Genomic DNA, 21,716 nt, shown 5'->3' on the forward strand with positions numbered 1-21,716 from the left:
AATCACTCAATAAAATGAGGTTCATCTGCGGACAGTTGCGTGTTCCTCGATTATTGGATGCTCAATGTGCTAAATAACCGGGCGTTGTTCCCCAAAAAATATAAATTGCCGAGAGTGGAAGGGCAGGTGCGCGACTAATAAAAAAAGGAGAGCACGATCGAATCGAGACCTTCTCCGTTGGTCCCTCGAGCAGCGAACGTGTTGGTAACACGAAACGCGGTTGTGGTGAGCCAAGCGGTCGGTCCGTCGGTCGATCGATTAACGAAAAACGAAATAGCGAACAGAAGGTCTTTATCTGCGGCGTGTTCCTCTTTTCAGACATACGGCTGCAGCTGAACGAACAGCTGAGATGTCTCGACATCAGGATGGAGGCCCAAGTCGCCATCGTGGCGGAGCTGCAGGATTTTTTTCGACGGAGGGCCGAACTCGAGCTCGATTACAGCAAGTCCCTCGACAAGTTGGCCAGAAGCATACAACTGAGACACAAAGAGCAAAAGCAAAAGTACATATCCGATCGTTCCCTTTTTCTCTGTGCCCCTCTCTTTTTCTGAATAACGAAGGCATTGAATCCTTTTCAGGAATAAAACGCAATATTTCTCTTTGCGGAATAGTTTGCTAAATCTTACTATTTTCATGTCCATAGTAGCTTAATCCAACAATGAAATTCAATAGTGGAACATTGTAACTAACGTTGAACAATTTTTAGGAGAGAACAATGGCCCCTGTTCTCGAGCTACGCTTGCTGGCAGCAATTAATCAACGAGACCAAATCCTTGAGCAGAGATCATGCAGCTCTTTCAGAAGTGTACAGCACGCATCTCGTCGGGCGTCTCAACCAGGTGATGGAAGACGTTCAACGGATATACAAGCGTGTGAGTATAAGCCAATTTTTTCAGTAACATCAAGGATGGACTCCCAATCAAGAGGTTCTAAGAGAGAAAGCAGAACTGTTTTCAATGATAATTCAATCATATTTTCACTTTTATTCGTTTCAGTGCCGTGAAATAGGCTACGAGACGCACGAGGAGATCCTCCGGGTTCTGGACGAGCTGCACACCACGATGAAAACGTATCAAACATACCAAGCGGGGTCACGACAGGCTGAAACGAAGCTTCGCGTCGCTGAACAGCAACGCAGCAAGCTCGAGGTGGCAAACGCCCCGCCCGAAAAGCTTGCGCGTAGCAAGAAGTATAAGCTCATGGAAAAGGAAGTGAACAAGGTACGCTGAGCTAACAACAAGAAGCCTGCACAAGCTATAATACACATCTGACAATAGATACAGTAACACTTTAAAGTGTGATTCTAGAAGCAAAATGAGAATGAACGATATAAACCCTCTGAAAAAAAGAAATCATCCCTGTAACAAAGCTTCTACTAGACAGATCCAAAAACATCACACTTCATAAACTATCAAATCATCTGTACGCAAAATAGATATTAAAAATGGTTTCAAATCGCATAGAAAAAGCTCTGCGATTGAGAAAAAATATTCATTAATGTGTTCTGTTGTGTGACGAGGAATCAAGGCCAGACTGTTGGGTATATACGCGCTCGTGTTTCTTGATTCTCTCCACTCCGTCGAGCTCTCTACCTTTCTGACCCTGGCGGGGTCGAGTGTGCTTCAAGACGCGCGAGTATCGATTTCCCTCACGATGTTCTTCCGTGGAGAATACGTGAACCCAGGCCGAGCACTCTTCGTGTATTCTCTCGGTGAATAAAAGCGCCGGTTTCATTCATCTCGCCCCCAAAATTTCACTCTCCAACGTTAATTTTATAAAGCTCGTTTCTACTACATAGTTTAAATGCATAATTCAGGAAACGAAGGTTGGATATGTGCTTATTACACGAGTATTGTAACTCTATTTTTTATGTCTATTACTTCTTGAAATTTTAACACCAGAAACAATTGATTTATGCTTAAATTTATCACTCTGCGGTACTGATAAAAACTGGTTAAATTCATGAATATCATTTACTCTGCGCAGAGAAAAGTCAAGTATCAAGAAGCGAAGCTGAAGGCATTGAAAGCGAGAAACGAATACATTTTGTGTCTCGAGGCATCGAATACGACAATACATAAATACTTCGTAGACGACCTTTCAGATCTCATCGACGTAAGTTACTTTCAATTCCAATAGTGGATAATTTAATCAGTCAAGTCAACTAAAAGTGCTAATTGTTGTTTACTGATTGTTTCACAGCCAACCAACCGTTCGATAAGATTTATATAAATGAAAATGATGTAAATAATTTTCTGTTAATACTTATTTTCAGTGTATGGATTTTGGTTTCCACAATTGCATCGCTAGGGCGTTGCTGATGCATTGTAGCGCGGAGGAAGGTAGGCAACGTTCGTTGCAATCCGGTGCCGAGCAGTTGGCTGCCTGTGTCGGAGCCCTAGACTCGAGGGCGGATAAACAAAGGTTTTTGGAATCTCATCATTCTGCTTTTATGATTCCTAAGAAATTCGAATTCCAAGGGCAACGAGGAGACGAGGTAGTTGTCGAAGTATGGAAATTGTTTCAATCCTTTTTAATTATCGCACGATCTCCGTTAGATTTGAAACAATAAATATTCGTTTTTGCTACGTTCATTGTTCTAGACCCCTGAGCCAGAATTGCAAAAATTGTTGCACGCTGAAATGGAGCAACGACTGACCCAACTGCAGCAAAGATTGACATCCCTAAAAACAGAATCCGAAGAAGTTTGGAAGACCTTGGAAACAGCAGAAGCTAGCTTATTGGAGATGTTGACTGCGAAAGACTATGATTGTTCTAGGTATTTCGGTGAAAACGCTGTTCCCACTTCCAGGCCACCTGAAACTGTGCAAATCAAGCTCAGAGCGGACAGACAGGAAACTGAAGAATTCTACCTCACGGTAAATTTTTCTTAATTAATAAAATCTTTTTCTTAAATGATGAATCGAGCAAATCAGTAGATGTGTCTTTGGAATTTTGTAGAAATTTAGAGAATATCTTCTCGGAACCTCAAGAATAGCTAGGCTAGACGCAAAGCAAGAATACATTCGCCAAAGCCTGTTAGACGGCTCCACCGCTAGTCCGAATCCATCGATATCGACAACGAAGCAAAAACAAGCTCGAAGAAAACGAATTGGCAGACTGCAGATGAACGGCCAACCGAAATTATTCGGTGGCTCGTTGGAGGAATATTTGGAAAGCACGAATCAAGAGATACCCCTAATCATGAAGAGTTGCATCAGAGTGATCAATCTGTATGGTCTTCATCATCAAGGTATTTTCCGGGTCTCCGGCTCTCAGGTGGAAATTAACAACTTTCGGGAATGGTTCGAAAGGGGAGAGGACCCGTTGGCCGATGTTACCGACGCGTCGGACATTAACAGCGTCGCCGGCGTATTGAAGCTCTATTTAAGAGAACTGAGGGAACCGTTATTCCCTATTATTTATTTTGAGCATCTGATGGAACTAGCTCAATTAGAATCGAAACAGGAATTCGTTAACAAGATGAAAGAATTGATTTCCAGTCTTCCAAGACCAGTGGTGATAGTGATGCGATACCTTTTCGCTTTCCTTAACCAGTAAGTATTACTTACTTCCATTACTTTCTTTTTTATTTACAGTATATTCAAAACTATGATCTCGATTGAAATTCACCGGATATTCCCCTTTCTTCTGTTACCAGCCTTTCAGAATTTTCGGACGAAAACATGATGGATCCGTACAACTTGGCAATCTGCTTTGGTCCCACTCTGGTGCCTGTTCCAGAAGACAAGGACCAAGTACAATACCAGAATCAAGTGAACGAACTGATTAAAAACATCATCACATTCTGCGAAGAAATTTTCCCAGAAGACATTGGTGGCACTCAGTACGAAAAATACATCAGCAGAGAACCCGACGACGTGTAAGTGTGATCTTTTCTGAACTGTGAAACAAATTTACTAGCTTCTGATATTTTTATGGAAATGAATTTTGAATGCAGAGACGTGGGTGACTCGCCAACGGACCAGGTCCAGGAAGATATGGACTCTGAGGTGTATCCATCCGAGGATGGTAAGTGAGACCTGATATATAGGGCGTTCGGTTACAGGTGATCATTACTAAAAGAGCTGATTTTACTGACCAAATTAGGACCAAAGTTCAAAAATAATAAAATTATATCTCAGACTATATTTTCGAAGAGAACTACATATCGAGATTTCCAAGTAGTTTGCTTCACAAGTGAGGTCTAAGGGAATGTAATTTTGTTACTCTTGATTGTTGCATAATTTCTGGTTCTAGAATCGCCCAATTAATATATGATCATCTGTAGTCGAATATCCTATACAGTCAATTAGTTGTCGGAATTCAACAGAGCGCGATCTACGTTCGTTTTGTATATTCCCAGAATCGGAAAACCTCGAAGCCACAGCGCAATTCGATTTCAATGCAAGGTCCGAAAGAGAGTTAAGCTTCAAAAAGGGAGATACCTTGACTCTGTACACACAAGTCAGTAATGACTGGTGGCGAGGTGCCTTGGCCGGTAGAGAGGGGCTTATTCCCGATAAATATATTATGATCAAGATAAAGTAAGTGCGACTTAATCCCACGCATTGGTGGATTATTTTCTTCGAGAATGCCTTCTGTTGAACCTAGTGGCTGAATTTAACAATTCCAATGGGAGCGAAATTTAGTTGAACTCTCGGATGTGTGTTCTTGCTTTTAAAAATGAAGAAGGGGCTTTTTTTAGGCTTCTCTGTTAAAGATACACCTTTAACTCAGTTCAGTTCTAACGAATGAATATCCTTTCCTTCCTAATCCTTTCCGTACGGAGCGCATCGAATTTGTGAAAAGAATTAAACGTGAAACTTCTCCACAGTTCGAGTAATACTCATTTTTTGTAATACGTATTGTGGCTATGTGTCTCGTGCGCCGATAGAAGTAAAAAGTAGCCACCAATTGTGGAGAAACTTTACCAACATCCTGCTGCTTTAGAATTTAGGAAGTCCACGTTAATATTTATCATAATTGGTTGCTTAATTCTCTCGAACTCAAAGAGATACAAAGCTTCTTTATAGATCTAGGTATGCTTGCCTCGCAGTTATGCTTTTTGAAGTGTTCAACTTCTAATCTCATTTTATAAGAACACTTGGATTGTTTGTTCAGGGACGAAGAACGTGAGAAGGAACTCCTGAAGTCGTCCAGCGAAGAATCGATGCGACGAAGGACTTCTAGCTCGGCCGATAGTATTCTTTCGAGTAACAATTCACCGCTGATAGGGCCATCCGGAACCCCGGCCACCTGGTCCTCGAGCACCACGTCCGATGTGCAGTCGACTACGAATATAATCGCCTCGGACAATACCAGTAACAGCAGTGTTATCCCAGCGGTCGTGACAAATGTTCCTTGCATCTCGTCGGCACAACCAATCATCAGTCGAGAGGTACTGGAAACTACCGTTTAGTATAAACACTTTGTTCGATTTTGTTTTTTTTTCTTTTCATACATTCGTCTGCTTGTACATTCCTTGCGACGCACTCGGAAGATTTCGAACTTTTAACCACAAGTGCATGGCTATTGTGCTGCAATTCGTTCCCTTTTTTTTTTATTAAGTGCAATAGCAGTGAAAGATTGGAATGCACATTACCACCGTTTCAAAGACGCAGACTTGTTGCCTGTAAACCACACACATTTATTAAAAGCAGCATTGCTTTATCTCGTGGGGTAAAAAATCTATTTACAAAGCCTCTTGTTTGGTCGAGTTCGAGACGAGATTATAAATCACCAAGTTGGTACGAATATTGTAAATTCTCTTCGTTTCCTTTTTCTTTAAATTTGAAAACAGCAACGGAGAAACGTTTCTTTTTATGATCGATTTCCTTGGGTTTATAATCTGTGATCTTTGATGATTCGAGAACTTGATGAATTCTCACTCATGAAGCGGGAGACACGAATCTAAGGCTATGTTAAGTTTAGTTTACCTCGGGATAGTACTATCTCGATTAGCTGTGTAATCATTTGTATGATAAATTTGTAAATAAAATAGAAATATACATGTTTGTTGCTGCATGTGCCTTGGTCTCTTTGTCTTGTGTCGCCTGTGCCCTTTTTGTTGTCTTGCGTCATATATATATTTTGTTTTTTTTTTGTTTTACTTTCTTGGACTGATTACGACCTTCGATGTTAATAGTTGGGATGGTTTTTCCAGATATACGTTTAGTCAGCCTTTAGTTGACGAGAAAAAAGTTTCACGTACATAGGTAGTGGGCGAAACGGACTAAAAACTGTTCGATAAAACTGCTGCCAAGTGTCGTGTGGTTCTGTCGTTTGTGTTTTTCGTTTCGTTGAAGGAGTGCCTCTGTTTAACACTTCAGTTGGTTTGTGAATCCTAGCATTCTGTAAAACAATTTCAGTCTATAGATGAAACCAAAATGGAATGCTACTCGCAGAGCCTACTTATCCGGCGGATATTCTTTTGGCTTTAGGTGAGTAAACAAGTGCCTCACCCCTACACCAGACCAGTTAATAATTTAACTTCGCCGCTGGCATCTGTAGAGAGATAGATATCGATGCAAGGCTGTGTTTGTCACGTTTACATGTTTGCCCGCTTCTATTCATCCTACTCATTTGTCAGTTTTACGAGCAGTTTTTAATTCTAATCTTGGTACGAACATCAATTTTATGCACTTGTATTTATTCACCTCCTGGTTTCCATTTTAATGCATGCGATTCACATTTTTACCCGAACCTATATACTTACATTGTTGGTCTCCCTGTACGCGTTTAAAGCCTGCTGATCAATTTAGACAAATGGAAGGGATACATCAGTCTGGAAGATTAAGAAGACATCAATACTTTCGGACCAATGTTGTTCGTTTGTATTGCAATTCGTTCACTTTCAAATATTACTCTATTACCTGTTATTTGGAGATGATCTTCTTGACTACGGTATTTCTTTCCAACTACTATTCCGGTTGTATTATATTACCATTCTTTCCTGTCTCTTTTACAATGTATCATTTATTTTAGTAAATAAAAGTTTTCTGTGTTAATTGTCAATCATCTGACATTTAATTTGTATTAATTATTTTATTTACTTAATTTTGAAGCGTGTACGCTTTTGGAAAAATTTACCAAATTCCAACTAAAATATCTTTTGCGTAATTAGTAGAGAATCTTTAGTAGGACAAATTGTAGACGAATCTGTGCATTTGTTGCCAGCGAAACTGAAATAACAATCTGTGACAAAATTTTCAGGACACTACAAACGCGATAAGAACACAGAAAATAATTTACATTTCATTACAACAGACATGGTTGGTAAACGTGGAGACTGTTGCTAGTTTCCCATTCGCTACGTAACAAAACATTTCATTATCAAAGCTTCCTTCGTACGCCGGTACAACAACTCGTACATGTTTCTCATGCGTGAATTATTTTCAGGAATGCGCATCACGGGTGGCTATGGTGTCGACACCGGAGAAAGAGAAACACTTCGCCTCGGATCATCGCGCTGACACCGCACCAGGCATTATCGGTAGCGGCGCAGAGATCGACAAGGTATCAGAGTTCAACGAATCGTCGCAGCAACAGCTACGCAACGAAGAAGCTGCCGAGGAAGCGGAGCGTATCTCCTTGATGAGCTTGGATGGCGGTGGTAAGCGTGGAACCAGCAGGAAACAACACTGGAAGTCCCAGAGCATGGGCGACACGGGGCAGCAGACCCCGAACTCGCTTCAAACTAACAGCTCTGTCTCTCAAGAGGAGGAATCGCAGGAACAGCCGACGTTCTCTGCGAACAGAGAGCTCTGGCAAAGGCGGGCGACATCGCAGACGCAATTGAATCCTGCGCTACCAAATCACAAACTTTTCCGTGCCTCCCAAGAGTTCCGCGAGATGCGCCAGAAGCATACACCGGATCTGGTAATGGATCTGCCATTGTCAGCGCAGGACGCGAGCAAGAAGTCCGCCTCGTCCAGCAGCCTTAGTAGCTCCGACGAGGAAACACCGACGCAGCCGTCTCGCACCGAAGCAGCCACATCGCCCACGGGTGGGCCCGAGTCGCCCGACATGAGCACAGCCGCTGAACGGTTCGCTAAACAAAACCAGTGCACGCTGAAGAAGAACACCAAGACGAACCCAGACGCGTCTAAATTGAAACGGGTGGAAACGGAGAACGAACCTGAACAGGAGCCCGAAGGGATCGTCAGATCAGCTAGCTCCAATCAACTGTCGGACACGGTGCCGTTGAGGTCGCCGTTGCCGCCACGCTCGACGCCTAAAATAGTGGCCAAGTTCGCGGACATGCACCTCACCGGTGGCAGTCAGGTGTCCTCGTTCAAGCCCCAGATAAAGGTGAAGCCCACTATCCTTAGGAAACCGGTGTTGCCGTTCCCGCATCCTCACATGAGCCCCGAGCTCGCCAGGAAGATCGAGAAACAGGCGCAGAGCGCCGAGCAAACCAATTAATCGCAGTCCAGGGTATATTGCATGGAATGAAACGATTTTTTTAGCAGCGAGGAAATAATTTATTTTCAGGAACGCATGCGTGGTTTGAGTAAGATTTGCCACCGACGACTATTCCGATTGACCAGTTACTCCGCCCAAAATCGCGAAGACACGAAGTGCGTTAGTTACTGTATCCAAGATGAAAGGACAGGCGGACAGCATCCCCTTCTCGTTTGCACGGGGACGGAAACAGCGCGAGACTCCCGACTGCCACCGGACGCCTGCACATCAGAAGGTTTCGGATGCTGCCCGCGGGCCGAGTTTATTTTTTCTACGACTGTTTTTCCATTTTCGCAGAATTCTTTTTACCAAATGACCCGCGAAACGATGTTTCTAGTCATCGAGCGACGATTGAGAAACGATGCGAGAATTGTGTGAGCGAAGAAAGAATACATCGAAAAAAAAAAAACAAAAAAAAAAGAAATACAAAAGGAATACACTTTTGAGATTAAGTAGTTTTTCGTTGAGAGAGAGAGAGAGAGAGAGAGAGAGAGAGAGAGAGAGAGAGAGAGAGAGAGAGAACGAGCGAGTGAGAGAAAAATGTGAAACGATTTTTGTATGTTGGACGATATGTAATTTATTGCAAAGAACTTTTTCTTTTTTCCTCGATGCGTTCATCCATCGCTACGATGTTCGCAACAAACGTGTTCCATGTTCCTTTAAAGCGTACACGAAATGAAATATGGGTTTCAAGGGGAAAACAAAGGAAAGCCTTTTTCTCGAATGTTCGTTTCTTATGGGGAATGAGTGAGATGATTTCAGGTTATTATTACATTACTATTATTATTATAACTATAATTATTATTATATTATAGTTATCATTATCGCTATTATTATATTGGACATTATTAACATGTCGCACGGACGTCTTTAATAAGAATTATACGACAATGATGTTCGATATATTCGAGAAATAATAAGTGTACAATAATACACGAGTATTTAACGGTTCGACGTCAGTTTTAGATATGTACTGATTAATTCTAACGTGGAAAAGAGATTCTCAACGAAACTGGAAGAACGCGATGTAACACCTCAAACGTATTCAATGCCCTTCTTCCCTGTAACCAGCTGAAAGGAACACGGATATTGTACTCGTTCATCGAATAATATGCATAACAGTACACCCGATACTATATGCGAGTGTTCTACAAATCGTACATCGAGTGGAAATTGTATTCGGAACGTGTTTATAGACAAACGTGTTCCCCAAAGTAACGAGTAACGATACAAATTCAGTTAGAGTTAACTAACGTAATACTCTTTATAGTTACTGATCGAATATTAGTACGAGATATTATCACATTATACCCACCGCAATAAGAAAATACCAAAGCCAATGGGTTAATTGCCCCTGCCCCCTTTTCGCCGATTGTATCATATTTGTTGAACGAACATTAGGGCTTCGGTTTTCTTACGATGCGTTCGTTTTTGTACATGTAGTACACTCTACAGCGAGGGTTGCATTTGTACCACTGTTTTTCCATTCTGTAACTCCGTTTCTTTTCTACCGAATTGTTACTTTCGCGAGGATCCGGTGTAACTTAACGTGTAATTTAATGTTGTTACATGTTTACGTCAATTTCACTGTTCGTACAGAGATACAGGAGAGCCTAATTTGACGATTTTCCATTTATGGTTATTGATTTTAAATTCAATAAAGAAAACTTGCAGGCTGCACTAACCGTTTTTAGAAGAGACCCGATTGCCTTACAGATTCATAGCTTTATCGCATTTACAGCGAGTAGATTTTCATCATACATTTTTACCTTCTCATTGCCTGTACTTTTAATTATGCATCCATCATTATTTAAGTTTCATTCTACTCTAGCATTAAAAAGTATATTATGAATTTCCATTTCCAATAACAAAAATATCTGACATCCACTAAAAGGTAAGGTTAGCGAACAATTTAAAAACAATGGTATTACACCATTTCTAGCAATCTTTGTAGAGTCTATTCACGCATGGAATCCCTTAGGTTAATTGAAACTTACTCTTTAATGAAAACAGATTCGCATCAGTCACCAGAGTACAATGAACCGTCGAACTGTTTACTTTCGTATTCGTGGGCGCCATACTCAAGAACTACTAACGCCATCTCTGCGGAAAGTAGTGAAACTAATGCCCGACTAGTTTCAGTTCTTCTCCGAGAGATGGCGCTAGTGTTTCAGTAGTTCACTTCGCTGTCGATAACGCTGTGCGAACAGTTTGAGCACTTTTCACAGAGATGGCGATACCAGTCCTCGAGGGTGTACTTTAGCGTCGGTAACACTGTGCGACCAGTTTCAGCACTTTTCACAGAGATGGCGCTGCAAACAGTGAAATAAAATTTTGTAAAAGATAATGTAGTGGTCGATTGCAGGTTGTTTAGTGATTATTTCGTGTAAACTCTTGCACGTATAATATCTCGAGCGGATCACCCTTGCACTCAATAAATGTGATACAAAAAAGAATGTTCTTCTAGGATAATTATTGTCTCCCTTGGCGTCAGTATCCTGAAAACGTGCGATGTACGAACAGGAGAAAGGATATGTGTATTTATACCTGATAGAAATGTAAGATGCGAGAGCTTGACTGATCGGTCAGCTGACATCAGCTGATGTACTTTGCACGCCCTTTAAAATATAGCGCGGAATGTTGTCGCATTCCGCGCGTATGTGACGTACGTTTATGTTTACCAACCGTACAATCGAGGGATTGTATCGACAATTCCCGTACGAAATGTTTACACTTCCATTGACATCCTCTTTTATCGAATTCAATTGTTTCGTTTCCGATATTACCCCGATTTTCCAGAAATATGCGGTTAATTTTCGACGATTACATATACCAAACTTATTGTACCGTTTGCAGATTGGCAAATCGAAGGGATCATTGAGAATGCAACATTGATTTTCATGCTTTGAACATAAATCGCTGACTGGTCACAGAGAGTCATTGGCTTGGTCCGATCCTCTGAACGAATTTGTTTCCCACCGATGAGCCTGTGCCCTTTAAAAATTTCCAATATTTAATGAGTGATACGATTTCTCGAACATGGAAGTCGACGATATCTTACGAGAAATTTTTGGGCCAAACATACTCGTAGAGATTGCCCATAAAGGATCTGCCAAAAAAAGCTCAAATTCTACAAGGTAGTATGTACAGGTCGTTGTTGTTCTTTGTGATGATGTATTCATTTAATATCCCTCTACCTATATGTGTTTATGTTTTAGAGTGTCGCAAAGTATAGACTTGGTAAATAACTATGTGGAAAGCATTGTTTTAAAAGATGCTCCAATGAGAAATGCAGAGGACAATAGAGTCGGTCGAATTGGACCAAACGTAGTCCGTTTTGATATATCCGCACGGCTAGGATTATTCTCGATCTCTCCCGATAGACTGACCATTAACTCTGGAAGTAACTTTAGTACGATAAGAGCAAATACGGCTGTATTTCGAGGGAAGTGGATGTACGAAGTTCAACTTCGATCTAAAGGTCTTATGCAGATCGGTTGGAGTACAATTAATTGTAAATTTACTCAGGAATCTGGAGTTGGTATGTTTCACTGTAATCTAATTTATCTCATTGTCTGTTCGGTAGGAATGTTGCATTACTTTCCCACCAATCTTTTTATTGTTGAATGTAACAATTAGAGGAAAGAATTTGTATATGAAATGTTTCTCTATTAGGGGATACTGTTAATTCGTATGCTTATGATGGAAATCGTATCAGAAAATGGAACGTAGCTACATACACATACGGAGAACCATGGCTTGCGGGAGACATAATTGGGTGTGCATTAGATTTGGACAATGGAAACGTTGATTTCTATAGGAATGGTAGAAATTTAGGACGAGCGTTTGAAAATATATCAATGGGTCCTGGTTTAGCTTATTTTCCGACAGTGAGTCTTGCGCTGACAGAAGGTTTGACGGCCAACTTTGGTTCAACACCAATGCGTTATCCTATAGAAGGATACGAACCACTGCAAGCAGTTCCTGAACAAAAAATAGCCCAGGCTATGCTTTTGTTCAAGTCGTTCTGGAAAATAATAGAGTTGATAAACCAACAGCAGAGTACAGATAATGAGGCCACGTTACAGAATGAAAACATGAAGTTACAGTCCTACTTAATGTGTGTTTCGAATTGTGTTTTGAAGCATATAGGACCTCTAGTTACTATACCATATATTACAGAGCATACTTTAATTCCGTTTTTGCAACAGCTTTCTGAATCGGAAACAAATTCGTCTACGTTATTATTAACTTGCTTAGATTTATTGTGGACATTTCTTGAAGAGCACGAAATCAAGACGTGTTTAGAGACCATTGTCCTTTTTTTATTGTCCGCATTCAGACATGTGTCTTATTTATGCGAATACTATAATCAATGTAAAAGTTTACTTCTATTAACGAAGATTTGCCAACATGTATCTACTCGGCAGTACCTACTGCACAATTTACTCTTTAATCAAGTAAGGCTCTCAAATTTCTTGAATATTAAACCACCAGATAAAAAAGGGCTAACCGATATAGTCAGCGATGTTTGGTGGGAAACCAATCCAGTCGATGACGCAGTTGAAGTTAACAAAGAAAGTTACTTGAACGCATGCGAGCAAATTAAAGCTACGATCTCTGGTATGACCGATTTTATGTATGCTTACGAGCTATCAACTTTAAATATTTTATACATCTATAAATTATGTATTACAGAATTAGAAGTGCTACAGGTACAATTATTAGTTACGCTTCTTGATAATTCTGATGGTAACGAAAGGACACCAACTTCGAGAACCATATTTTTAAGAAAATTCAAACGTTTTATTCCTCTAGTTAATAGTGTAAGTAAAATACTATTTTTCAAATGATTAAATTATTTTATATGACGTTATACCTTTGGCTAGTATTTTCAACAGATAATAATCAATAACTTCAGAATCCAACACCGGTTACACTGTGTTGCATTTATCGACTTTTGGCTGCGTTCAAAATTTTATGGGACGCCGAAGTTGGTACATATCCTGTTTACGTGCCTTGCAGGTAAACATTTGTTTAACATATTATCTATTAACTTCAATCGTTCTAACATTTTTCAATTTCTGGGAAAAGTAAATTAAAATTACTCTAACAATACGTATATATAATTTAGGATAAGTAAATTGGATTATCTATAGAATTTTACAAATTTCCTTTGAACAATATCGCCAGTGTATGTATATATCTCTCGCGGTTCCATGGTTGATTTATCTATTAACAATTATTTATAAATTGAAAAACGCAGGATGTTCTTCGATGGATCAATTGACTACTCTAAGACCGACAGATTAGGTGGAGTGGTGTCCCATTTGAATAAAACATTCAGAGCTGAATTAACAGAGCTGTTAGGCCCTGAACACGAGACAGTCGTTTCAATAGACCAAACTCCAGATTCGTCTAGCTCTTACACTAGAATGGCACTCGTTCGAGTGATTAACATGAATGCATTCGGTCAAGGAAACGCAATGATTTTTGACACAACACCATTACCCATGAATTCTGTAGATGCGACTACATCCTTGCTCGAATTACTCGACAGCATTATCTTATTTTATCAACTCGTAGCGAAGAAGCCACTAGAAAAAGTGGCCATGCTGAGGAATAACATGTCAGAATATATATCCGCCAGTCAGGACATAAAAACACGACTAGAAGAAGTTAAGAAAAGAAACGATCCTGAATCGGAGGTAATTCAACAAGAATTATCGAGATTGATAAACGTTTTTAATGCGAAATTAATAGAACAAGGAAGACACGTAGCGTGGATTCGCGCTGCTGTTTATTCAGAAGAGAAACAGTCAGAATTCGCGTGGCTCCTAAATGTAGTCGCATTAACGTTGACGAACGCTAGTCTAGAAGGGAACATGTTTAGTTTTGTGCCAGACTTTTATGTAGCGGCATTAGCTAACTTATGCATCGGTTTGCGAAGTTACATATACTCGACAGCTCCTATTGAAAAAATTCCGGATTATCAACAAATATTTCTAAGTATAGCGAAATTTCTATGCGACCATTTCATGGATCCGCGTATAGTGAATGTAAATTCGAAAAGCACGTTACTCTTAACGCTGGCCGGATTTGTGTTTAATCCAATTACGTTGGAAGCTTTGGAGAACGTACCGGAAGAAAGTCGTATAAAACTTGTCACAAACTTGTTGAAATCATACGAGAATAGGGCGTGGGCAGAATCGAATTGGATTCTAGTCAGATTCTGGCAAGGTAACGGCTTCGCCTTTCGGTATGAAAAAAGCCCACATCTGTTGAAAAAGATCGGACCGAAACCATTTCAACAAGAGTCAATTTCTCAACCTAGAAGTACGTAATTTCTGTTTTCAGTAAATGCCTTAAAAATTGGACGATCAGTGAGAGCTTACTGATCACCATTCTTTAGAACCATGCCCGTCTTTTGTGTACCAAGGACATCTAAGGGATGTACTGCTAAAAAATCTACAAGACATGACAGCATTCTTAAATTCATTACTGAATCTATTGAACTGGACATTCTCCGAGTTTATCGGTATGGTGCAGGAGATTCACAATGTTTCATCGAGACCCGAAAGAGTTTTCATTGAATCTAGACAACTAAAAATTTGCGCCACGTGTTTCGATTTAACAATCTCATTGTTGAGAGTTTTAGAGATGATCATCACGGTGGTTCCAAGCGTCTTCAATAATCCGCCACAGTCTTTCAGTGAAAATTTATTGTTTAGATTATGCCAAGTACATACATTATCTATCCTATTTAACATCTCCGTACTATTTAGTCGATGTGTAATTACCATTACGTTATCTTTATAGTTACTTTGCCAAGTGTTAAACAGGATGAGTTCGCAAACAAGTTGTTTTCAACACGTTGTATTGTTGGGAATCCCAGACTTAGAATCGGTCGATCATTTCCCAATATTGGCGGCAGTTACGGGTATTTTATTAGCGCTACTTGACGAGGACATGACCAGTTTTAAGTGTAAGTATCAGCTCTGATTGCAATATATAAATGATGATGTATAGTTAGGATTCAGTGTAGGAAATATCTGAATTTTATCAGCAAAATCTGTGATGGAAGTACCAAAGATCACTCAAACTTTATTGCTGGAGCCAAGTTTCCAAATGAGCACTCTTTATTTCATGCTAGGAGATTCAAAATTTGATGATAAACAAGAGAAAAATGTAAAACAATTCTCCTTTTTAAATTGTAAGTATAAATGTATAAAATTATTATTTCAACCTCGGGTTATAGGTCATTGTAATCAAACACCTAAACTTTTACCGTTCCTTTCATAATTATCATTTTTTATAGATCCAAATGACGTAACAGAAGAAGAAATTAAGAAAGTGAAAGATATGATTGAGTACTTGGACGAATGCCGTAGTATTTTACCAAATACAAAAATTTCAAGCGATAATAGCGATACTTGCACAATATGCTACGCGCAGCCTATAGCAGTAACTTTTAAACCTTGTAATCATCAAACATGTCGTATTTGTATCGATCGGCATCTTTTAAACAGCAGATCATGCTTTTTCTGCAAAGTAACTATTGAAAAAGTGGTAGACCTTTCTGACAATGTATTACACGATTTTAATAATCAAAGTACGTCTTCTAAATAGCCCGCGGAATTGCCTTCGTGGCAATTGTAATAATATAAACTACGAGTTGTAGCATTTTTGTGAAAGTAACTGTAAAATTAAATTTCTTGTAAAAATTACGATAGATTCTGAAACTGAGTAAATAGATTGTATAAAATGTTATGTAAACCTTTATTTATTTAATATCATTTTTTAAATATATCACTCACTTTTTTAAAACTTATAAATGGCAGTATAAAAATAAAAGATTAGCCTCCTTAAAATTTCGTTGTATAATACAACCATTATAACACAACAAACATAGTAGTTTTGTATACATCGGTCAGTCTTTCTGAATTTTTATTATAATTAAAACAATATATATGTATATGTATGTATATCAATGTACGTTAAAATATGTGTCTAAATCGTAAAATATGTTGAGCAAACAAATTGTTATCAATATACTATTATAAAATGTACTTTTCTAAAGACAATTCTCTCATATACGTAAAGTCTTATTCTTTTTCTTCAACTGCTTCAATGAATTAAAATATTTTAAGAGCATAAATTTTCTCTTAACTGTCTAAAACCATTTACTAACGGAGATTTTGTTGGTGTTATATTCAAATCTTGTATCGCTTCTATGAGTACAACGCCAGTTACAAACGCACCAAGCGCAGTAATAAGAACTGCGAAAAATATTAGCATTCGGTCTTTATTTAAGTGTAATTCTGAATCTTTTAAAAGTGTACTTTGAAATAGACAAATGCCTGGAAAGATGAATATAAAAGCTGCTGATAAGGATCCTAGCAGATTAATCACTGGTGAAATATCTGGCACTAATATTGCAATTATTAAAGACAATATATACCAGATCACCGTAATAAAAGCTCTAAATTTAAAAGTTACATTGTTACCCATTCCCAAAATACTTAGAAGCGCATCGCGACCACAGTATAACACAATCGGATACGTGGTAAAATTTTTTATCGCTATGAATATAATTGCTAAAGTGACAAATACACTTTTGTCTGTATATCCTTGTAGTATATCACTGGGCACTTTCCCAGCACCAAATGTTGCATATCCAAAAATACCAACCACCGTATAAGCAATAAAACAGATAATCATGCTCACAGTGGCACACAATGTGAACTTTGTGATATTTCGCTCTTTCATGCAAGCATACATTGGTATTGCTGTCATGTGACTCTGCAAATATTAACAAAATGAGATCATCTACGAACATGTAAGACTGGAATGAAAATGTATTCTACTCTAATTTGTACTTAAAAGTGATAAGAAGAAGTAATAAGAAAAAATTAATTCTCTTATGCCTCTTTCATTCCAATCTTTAATGCAGAAGTACCTTTTAACTTTTATTTCTGTTTAAAGTTTCAAAAATATAATACCTGATATGCGAAACATATTATTGGAACTATTTGAAGCGCTTCGTATCCATTGACAGGCCATATCTTCATGGGGTTAACAAAAGATTCCGAATTCACAAACTTTTTATAGACTATCAATGACACTACGTATAAAATAGTTATGCAACCGATAGAGCTTGCATAACTCAGAACATCTAGTCTTTTAAAGAAGCATAAAGGTAGTATACATAAAGTACACGTTACTGCTGTGATGAATGTTCTGGATAAATACCTAAAAAAAGTTATTAAATAGAAAGCACTGATGAGAAAAACTGACATTAGTGAAATCGTTTTCCAATTGCAATTACCATGTGTGACAGTAATCCAGCCCATAGTATGTCGCTAAAACTCTGTCAAACTGATCGCCAATAATTATTAAAAATGTTAAACAACATCCAAAGCTATATATCATAATGCAAAAGGCGCATAAAAAAAGTGATTTTGTCCCATAAAACTTTGCAAACATATCTTGCATAGTGGAGGTATTTGTAATGTCACTGCAATTCGCTAGGATTACCAGCGCAGCTGTGATGAAGACTAGAAACAGAAGCTGTATGCTAATAGAGGTAACCAATCCATCCGCTTTATCAAATGCTTGAGGAAAATTCAAAAGACCAGCTCCTAAAGTGGCATTGACAATTAAAAAAATTGTACTCGGTACACTGGTTCCTGCAAATATTAAAGACAAATTTTATGAAATGTTCAAATTTTATTTTGTTATATTCCAGAAATTTGCGGCGAATGCAATAATATTATGTCTTTCTTAATAATAATTAGCAGATAAACGATATTTAATGTAAAAGACAAACAAGATTATTTAAGAGAAGAAATAATCCATGTGCATATGTTTTATTGTACGTTTAAAGGAAAATTATAGAAACATGTGCCAAACAAAAATTATAGTACCTGAACGAGTAGTTTGATTATTGCGAGCAGAAGGGTTTGGTGCAGTACACAATAACATATCATTGTCAATAAGTTGTTCCGTGTCTCCTATTAAACAATTCATGTTCGATGGTTGCAGATTGAACGGTTATTTCAGACTAACGTAATCTCGGTTCCTTATCACAGCCAGTACATTCTTTGGAATAAAACGAAAACTTGTTACCAATTTCTACAGTGATTTGATAGTTGGACCAAAGGTCACCTCAGAAAACACCATGGTTCATTTATTGTTTTAACAGGGCAAACACTGCATGACACACTAGCATTACAAGAACAGTGTAATCATTGTTTTGGTCAGTTCTAGACGGATCCGTCTGAAATTTCTTGACTCAAAATTGTCATCAGAATCCGCGTGAGGTCGCCTCATAATTTTCGTTACAAAATTTGAAATACTTTCTTGATGACAAATTGTAACAGTTTGGCTACATTTTTTTTGGTATTAATTGAGTAGTATACAGTGTACAGCTCAAAGATAATAAAAATAGTAATTATTTTATATTTTATATAAAAATTTATCCCACTAGAGATATGAAACATTGCACGTTTTGCAATAATTTTGTGTGTATTCTATAAATGTACAAAATTTTCTAAATAAAGTTCTAACAAACGAGATAACTCAAAAATTATAAAATACCTACAGATATGAGTTGCACATATACATATAAACTACTGAAAAATAATTTTAATCTCCAATATACAATCTATATTTATATTAGCAATTTGTTGTACATATTTGCATTTTATGCATATACATAATTCATATTATTACAAATCATTGTGCAAATATTATTTATATTGCAAATGCATATGGACATAAATGAATATATCACTGAATACATATAATAAATATGTGTATATGTATCTGCAAAATTTACAAAACTCTGTACAATTTAATTGTATATCTAATTACATATATGGTTAAGAAATAATTTTGTAAAAAAAATGGAGAATTATCTAAGATTTAGGAACACTTGTATATATTCGTACTCCGTGCATATTCTTGATTTCTTCTTTAAGTATCTACAAAAAAAGATTATAGTAATTAAAACGATTCGACAACTGTACTTGTTGAATAATGTATCTTACTTCATTAATTAATCGATGCTGTTGGACAGTGTTCAGTCCTTTAAACTCAGGTGCAATAACACTTATTTCAAACATAGCACCACACCCTCCTATAATAACAAATTATAAATATTCCTACAAATGTTAATGAAATGCATGGAATGAGAGTTATACATTTAGAAAGAACAAAATTTGAAATGAATAACGCTCACATTCTTTTCATGTTCGCATATCTTATAGGATATATTTTATTAATTAATTATCCTGTAACGTTAACTAAGTAAACCCTTTTTAAAATGTTTAATGCAATGAGAACAATCCACGAACGATCCTTTTTTTGATTATCATTTTACCTGACACATCATTTACGTTTATAAGTTTAGCTTTAGGAAATTTGTTTCTTAAAATTGATAGCACTTTTTGTTCAGCATGTTTGCCAGCCAACGCATTGTTGGGTCCGTTCCATACTCTTGATAGAAGCTGTAAAACTTTCATTTTATTCATCTTTCGCATTCTTGAGGGGTTTGATATATATGTTTTCTGTTTTAATGCTTTGTAGAAGGAATATGAAAGCGGGGCATTGGGAACTTCTTCAGATCATAAATATTTAACGAGCTGATGTTCGCATATTAAGGGGAAAAATCATGCATGTCATAAAGTTTCCCGATTATGAAGTAATCTGTATGAAGGTAAACGTGTACTCGTATGAAGAAACGTGTTATGTACCTACCGAAAATTTACGAAAATTTGACATATACGCACGACCGAACATAGTTATTACGATTGATCGTGTTAATTTAAGCTTCGTCTCTTTTTGTATTTCAAATTTATAACGTGACAATTTTTTACTGAAGACAATTGAACGAAAGGATAGCTCGAGAGCACATGAGCTTGTATATTTTATTCAATCAGCTGATTTTTCAGATCTATTGTGGCGCTATCTACTTCGTATTAGAATGCTGTATAAAAATATGATAAATAACAAATTTACTCTACATAAAAGAGTATAATAAAAATACTATTTTATTAAATTTTTATAAACATTGCTTGCAATATAAATATATAGAATTATATGCTCAAAATTTGTAAAAATTATTACAAATCCTTGAGATTCGGATGAGTTAATAATTTGTAGTGTTTTGCCCATATTTGTTTAATAAATTTGTATTCCAGGTATGTATTATATAAGAATATTGAAAACTAAAAGGCAAAACTTAAGACAAAAATAAAAATGACCTCCAAAGTACCTATGATCAATATCAGAACATCACACAAAGTATATGTGTATATATATACACATGTGCATATAATATCAACAGTGAGAAAAAAAAATCAGAGATATAGAAAATGTTAAAAGCTATATATCATGAATTTTTAGTTAATGAAATATTTCATAACGCAATTTATAAAATGTAACGTTGATCTATTTATTGCTTACTATTTCACATGAGATAAAATGCTATTTTTACCGATTGTTATATCATATCGTTGCTGTATTATTTATATCTATGTATCCAAATAAATCGTGCGTGTTTCATTAATATTAAAAATAAAACTATTACAATATATAAATATACATATACTTGATCGCTAAGAGATACAATGCCACGTACAATTCAACAATTTGTAATGCATTGAGTAATTGTACACGTAACAAGGCTTACATTTAGCGATGATGCAATCGACTCAAAGTTTTTTAAGATATACATCGTTATTTTCAGTCGATCAAAACTTTGCGAAATGGGCACATATCAGGTAACGTTGTCCTGCAGATTAGGTCTAATGAATGATTCGCTGGCTGCAGATAAATGCTCACGTAAACACGTGTCTGTGTATGTGTCCGTGTGTATTTCGCAAGTGGAAATCGGGAACACGCGCGTATGCGCACGACAAACTTGGCAGAGGATGACGTAGATTAACAGGGGCTCGAGTGTAACCTTGATCCGTACGTTGCAGCCTCTCTCTCCCTTTACCATGCGACCCCCGATCCTGCTGTTTTGCCGAAGCTCAGGCGCTTCAAGGGAAAAGGAACGGACCTGGCGTGGAACGAATCGGCGTGTACGTCGTGCATTTCCTCAAAATTCATGCTTATTGCGAACCTGATGATAAATCGCGAAAAGCTGGCAAAGTGAAATCATTTCACCCTATGGTTGAAACGGTTTTCAGAGGGAGCAGGAGACGTGGAACAAGGAAGTGGCAAAGGTATTATCGATTCGCCAG

The 21,716-nt window shown here is 37.6% G+C and overlaps 4 protein-coding genes across 9 annotated transcripts in view; 2 read left to right on the forward strand and 2 right to left on the reverse strand.

The window, feature by feature from the left end:
* Positions 1–8,490, forward strand: part of LOC143422969 (SLIT-ROBO Rho GTPase-activating protein 1) — a 28,777-nt gene extending 20,287 nt beyond the window's left edge. The window contains exons 2-13 of one of the 4 annotated variants that reach the window (XM_076893975.1): positions 319–502; positions 707–872; positions 996–1,220; positions 1,987–2,115; positions 2,276–2,497; positions 2,604–2,879; positions 2,962–3,557; positions 3,662–3,883; positions 3,962–4,032; positions 4,367–4,547; positions 5,125–5,401; positions 7,402–8,490. In XM_076893975.1, coding sequence (XP_076750090.1) covers positions 319–502; positions 707–872; positions 996–1,220; positions 1,987–2,115; positions 2,276–2,497; positions 2,604–2,879; positions 2,962–3,557; positions 3,662–3,883; positions 3,962–4,032; positions 4,367–4,547; positions 5,125–5,401; positions 7,402–8,427 — 3,575 coding nt within the window. In that variant the 3' untranslated portion in view covers positions 8,428–8,490. Of the gene's footprint in view, positions 1–318; positions 503–706; positions 873–995; positions 1,221–1,986; positions 2,116–2,275; positions 2,510–2,603; positions 2,880–2,961; positions 3,558–3,661; positions 3,884–3,961; positions 4,033–4,366; positions 4,548–5,124; positions 5,402–7,401 lie in introns of all 4 variants that reach the window. The other 3 variants (XM_076893973.1, XM_076893974.1, XM_076893976.1) reach the window with 3 other exon arrangements.
* Positions 8,491–11,479: 2,989 nt separating this feature from the next.
* On the forward strand, positions 11,480–16,560 carry LOC143423293 (E3 ubiquitin-protein ligase RNF123). Of its 2 annotated transcripts, none has more exons than XM_076894514.1 (10): positions 11,480–11,603; positions 11,685–12,007; positions 12,142–13,089; positions 13,165–13,292; positions 13,388–13,491; positions 13,733–14,802; positions 14,879–15,207; positions 15,286–15,451; positions 15,533–15,679; positions 15,785–16,560. In XM_076894514.1, the coding sequence occupies exons 1-10, from the start codon at positions 11,506–11,508 to the stop codon at positions 16,093–16,095; spliced, it is 3,624 nt and encodes a 1,207-aa protein (XP_076750629.1). In that variant the 5' UTR covers positions 11,480–11,505; the 3' UTR covers positions 16,096–16,560. The 2 variants fall into 2 exon arrangements, with proteins under 2 accessions (XP_076750629.1, XP_076750630.1); XM_076894515.1 differs by having other exon boundaries at positions 11,496–11,603; positions 11,741–12,007.
* A 48-nt stretch (positions 16,561–16,608) lies between these two features.
* Positions 16,609–18,812, reverse strand: LOC143423294 (sodium-coupled neutral amino acid transporter 7). Its single transcript, XM_076894516.1, has 4 exons — positions 18,393–18,812; positions 17,795–18,155; positions 17,469–17,718; positions 16,609–17,268 (listed from the first exon to the last, which is right to left on the reverse strand). Exons 1-4 carry the CDS (start codon positions 18,493–18,495, stop codon positions 16,612–16,614), a joined length of 1,371 nt encoding a protein of 456 aa, XP_076750631.1. The 5' UTR covers positions 18,496–18,812; the 3' UTR covers positions 16,609–16,611.
* A 321-nt stretch (positions 18,813–19,133) lies between these two features.
* On the reverse strand, positions 19,134–21,306 carry LOC143423100 (bolA-like protein 3). Of its 2 annotated transcripts, none has more exons than XM_076894175.1 (4): positions 21,161–21,306; positions 19,850–19,976; positions 19,518–19,606; positions 19,134–19,451 (listed from the first exon to the last, which is right to left on the reverse strand). In XM_076894175.1, exons 1-4 carry the CDS (start codon positions 21,203–21,205, stop codon positions 19,386–19,388), a joined length of 327 nt encoding a protein of 108 aa, XP_076750290.1. In that variant the 5' UTR covers positions 21,206–21,306; the 3' UTR covers positions 19,134–19,385. The 2 variants fall into 2 exon arrangements, with proteins under 2 accessions (XP_076750290.1, XP_076750291.1); XM_076894176.1 differs by lacking the exon at positions 21,161–21,306 and adding an exon at positions 20,227–20,426.
* Positions 21,307–21,716: the final 410 nt, after the last annotated feature.

Source organism: Xylocopa sonorina, chromosome 4 (assembly GCF_050948175.1).
Source record: "Xylocopa sonorina isolate GNS202 chromosome 4, iyXylSono1_principal, whole genome shotgun sequence".
NCBI lineage: Eukaryota > Metazoa > Arthropoda > Insecta > Hymenoptera > Apidae > Xylocopa > Xylocopa sonorina.

Coding starts and splice junctions, on each gene's coding strand:
- LOC143423100 (XM_076894175.1), bottom strand. CDS start 21,205: ATGTATATCTTAAAAAACTTTGAGTCGATTGCATCATCGCTAAAT. Junction 19,607..19,849: donor AAACGTAAATGATGTGTCAG/GTAAAATGATAA, acceptor TTGTTATTATAG/GAGGGTGTGGTGCTATGTTT. Junction 19,452..19,517: donor AGCATCGATTAATTAATGAA/GTAAGATACATT, acceptor CTTTTTTTGTAG/ATACTTAAAGAAGAAATCAA.
- LOC143423294 (XM_076894516.1), bottom strand. CDS start 18,495: ATGAATTGTTTAATAGGAGACACGGAACAACTTATTGACAATGATATG. Junction 18,156..18,392: donor TAATCAAACTACTCGTTCAG/GTACTATAATTT, acceptor TAATATTTGCAG/GAACCAGTGTACCGAGTACA. Junction 17,269..17,468: donor TAATATGTTTCGCATATCAG/GTATTATATTTT, acceptor TAATATTTGCAG/AGTCACATGACAGCAATACC.
- LOC143423293 (XM_076894514.1), top strand. CDS start 11,506: ATGGAAGTCGACGATATCTTACGAGAAATTTTTGGGCCAAACATACTC. Junction 12,008..12,141: donor TACTCAGGAATCTGGAGTTG/GTATGTTTCACT, acceptor TTTCTCTATTAG/GGGATACTGTTAATTCGTAT. Junction 13,293..13,387: donor TTATTCCTCTAGTTAATAGT/GTAAGTAAAATA, acceptor CAATAACTTCAG/AATCCAACACCGGTTACACT.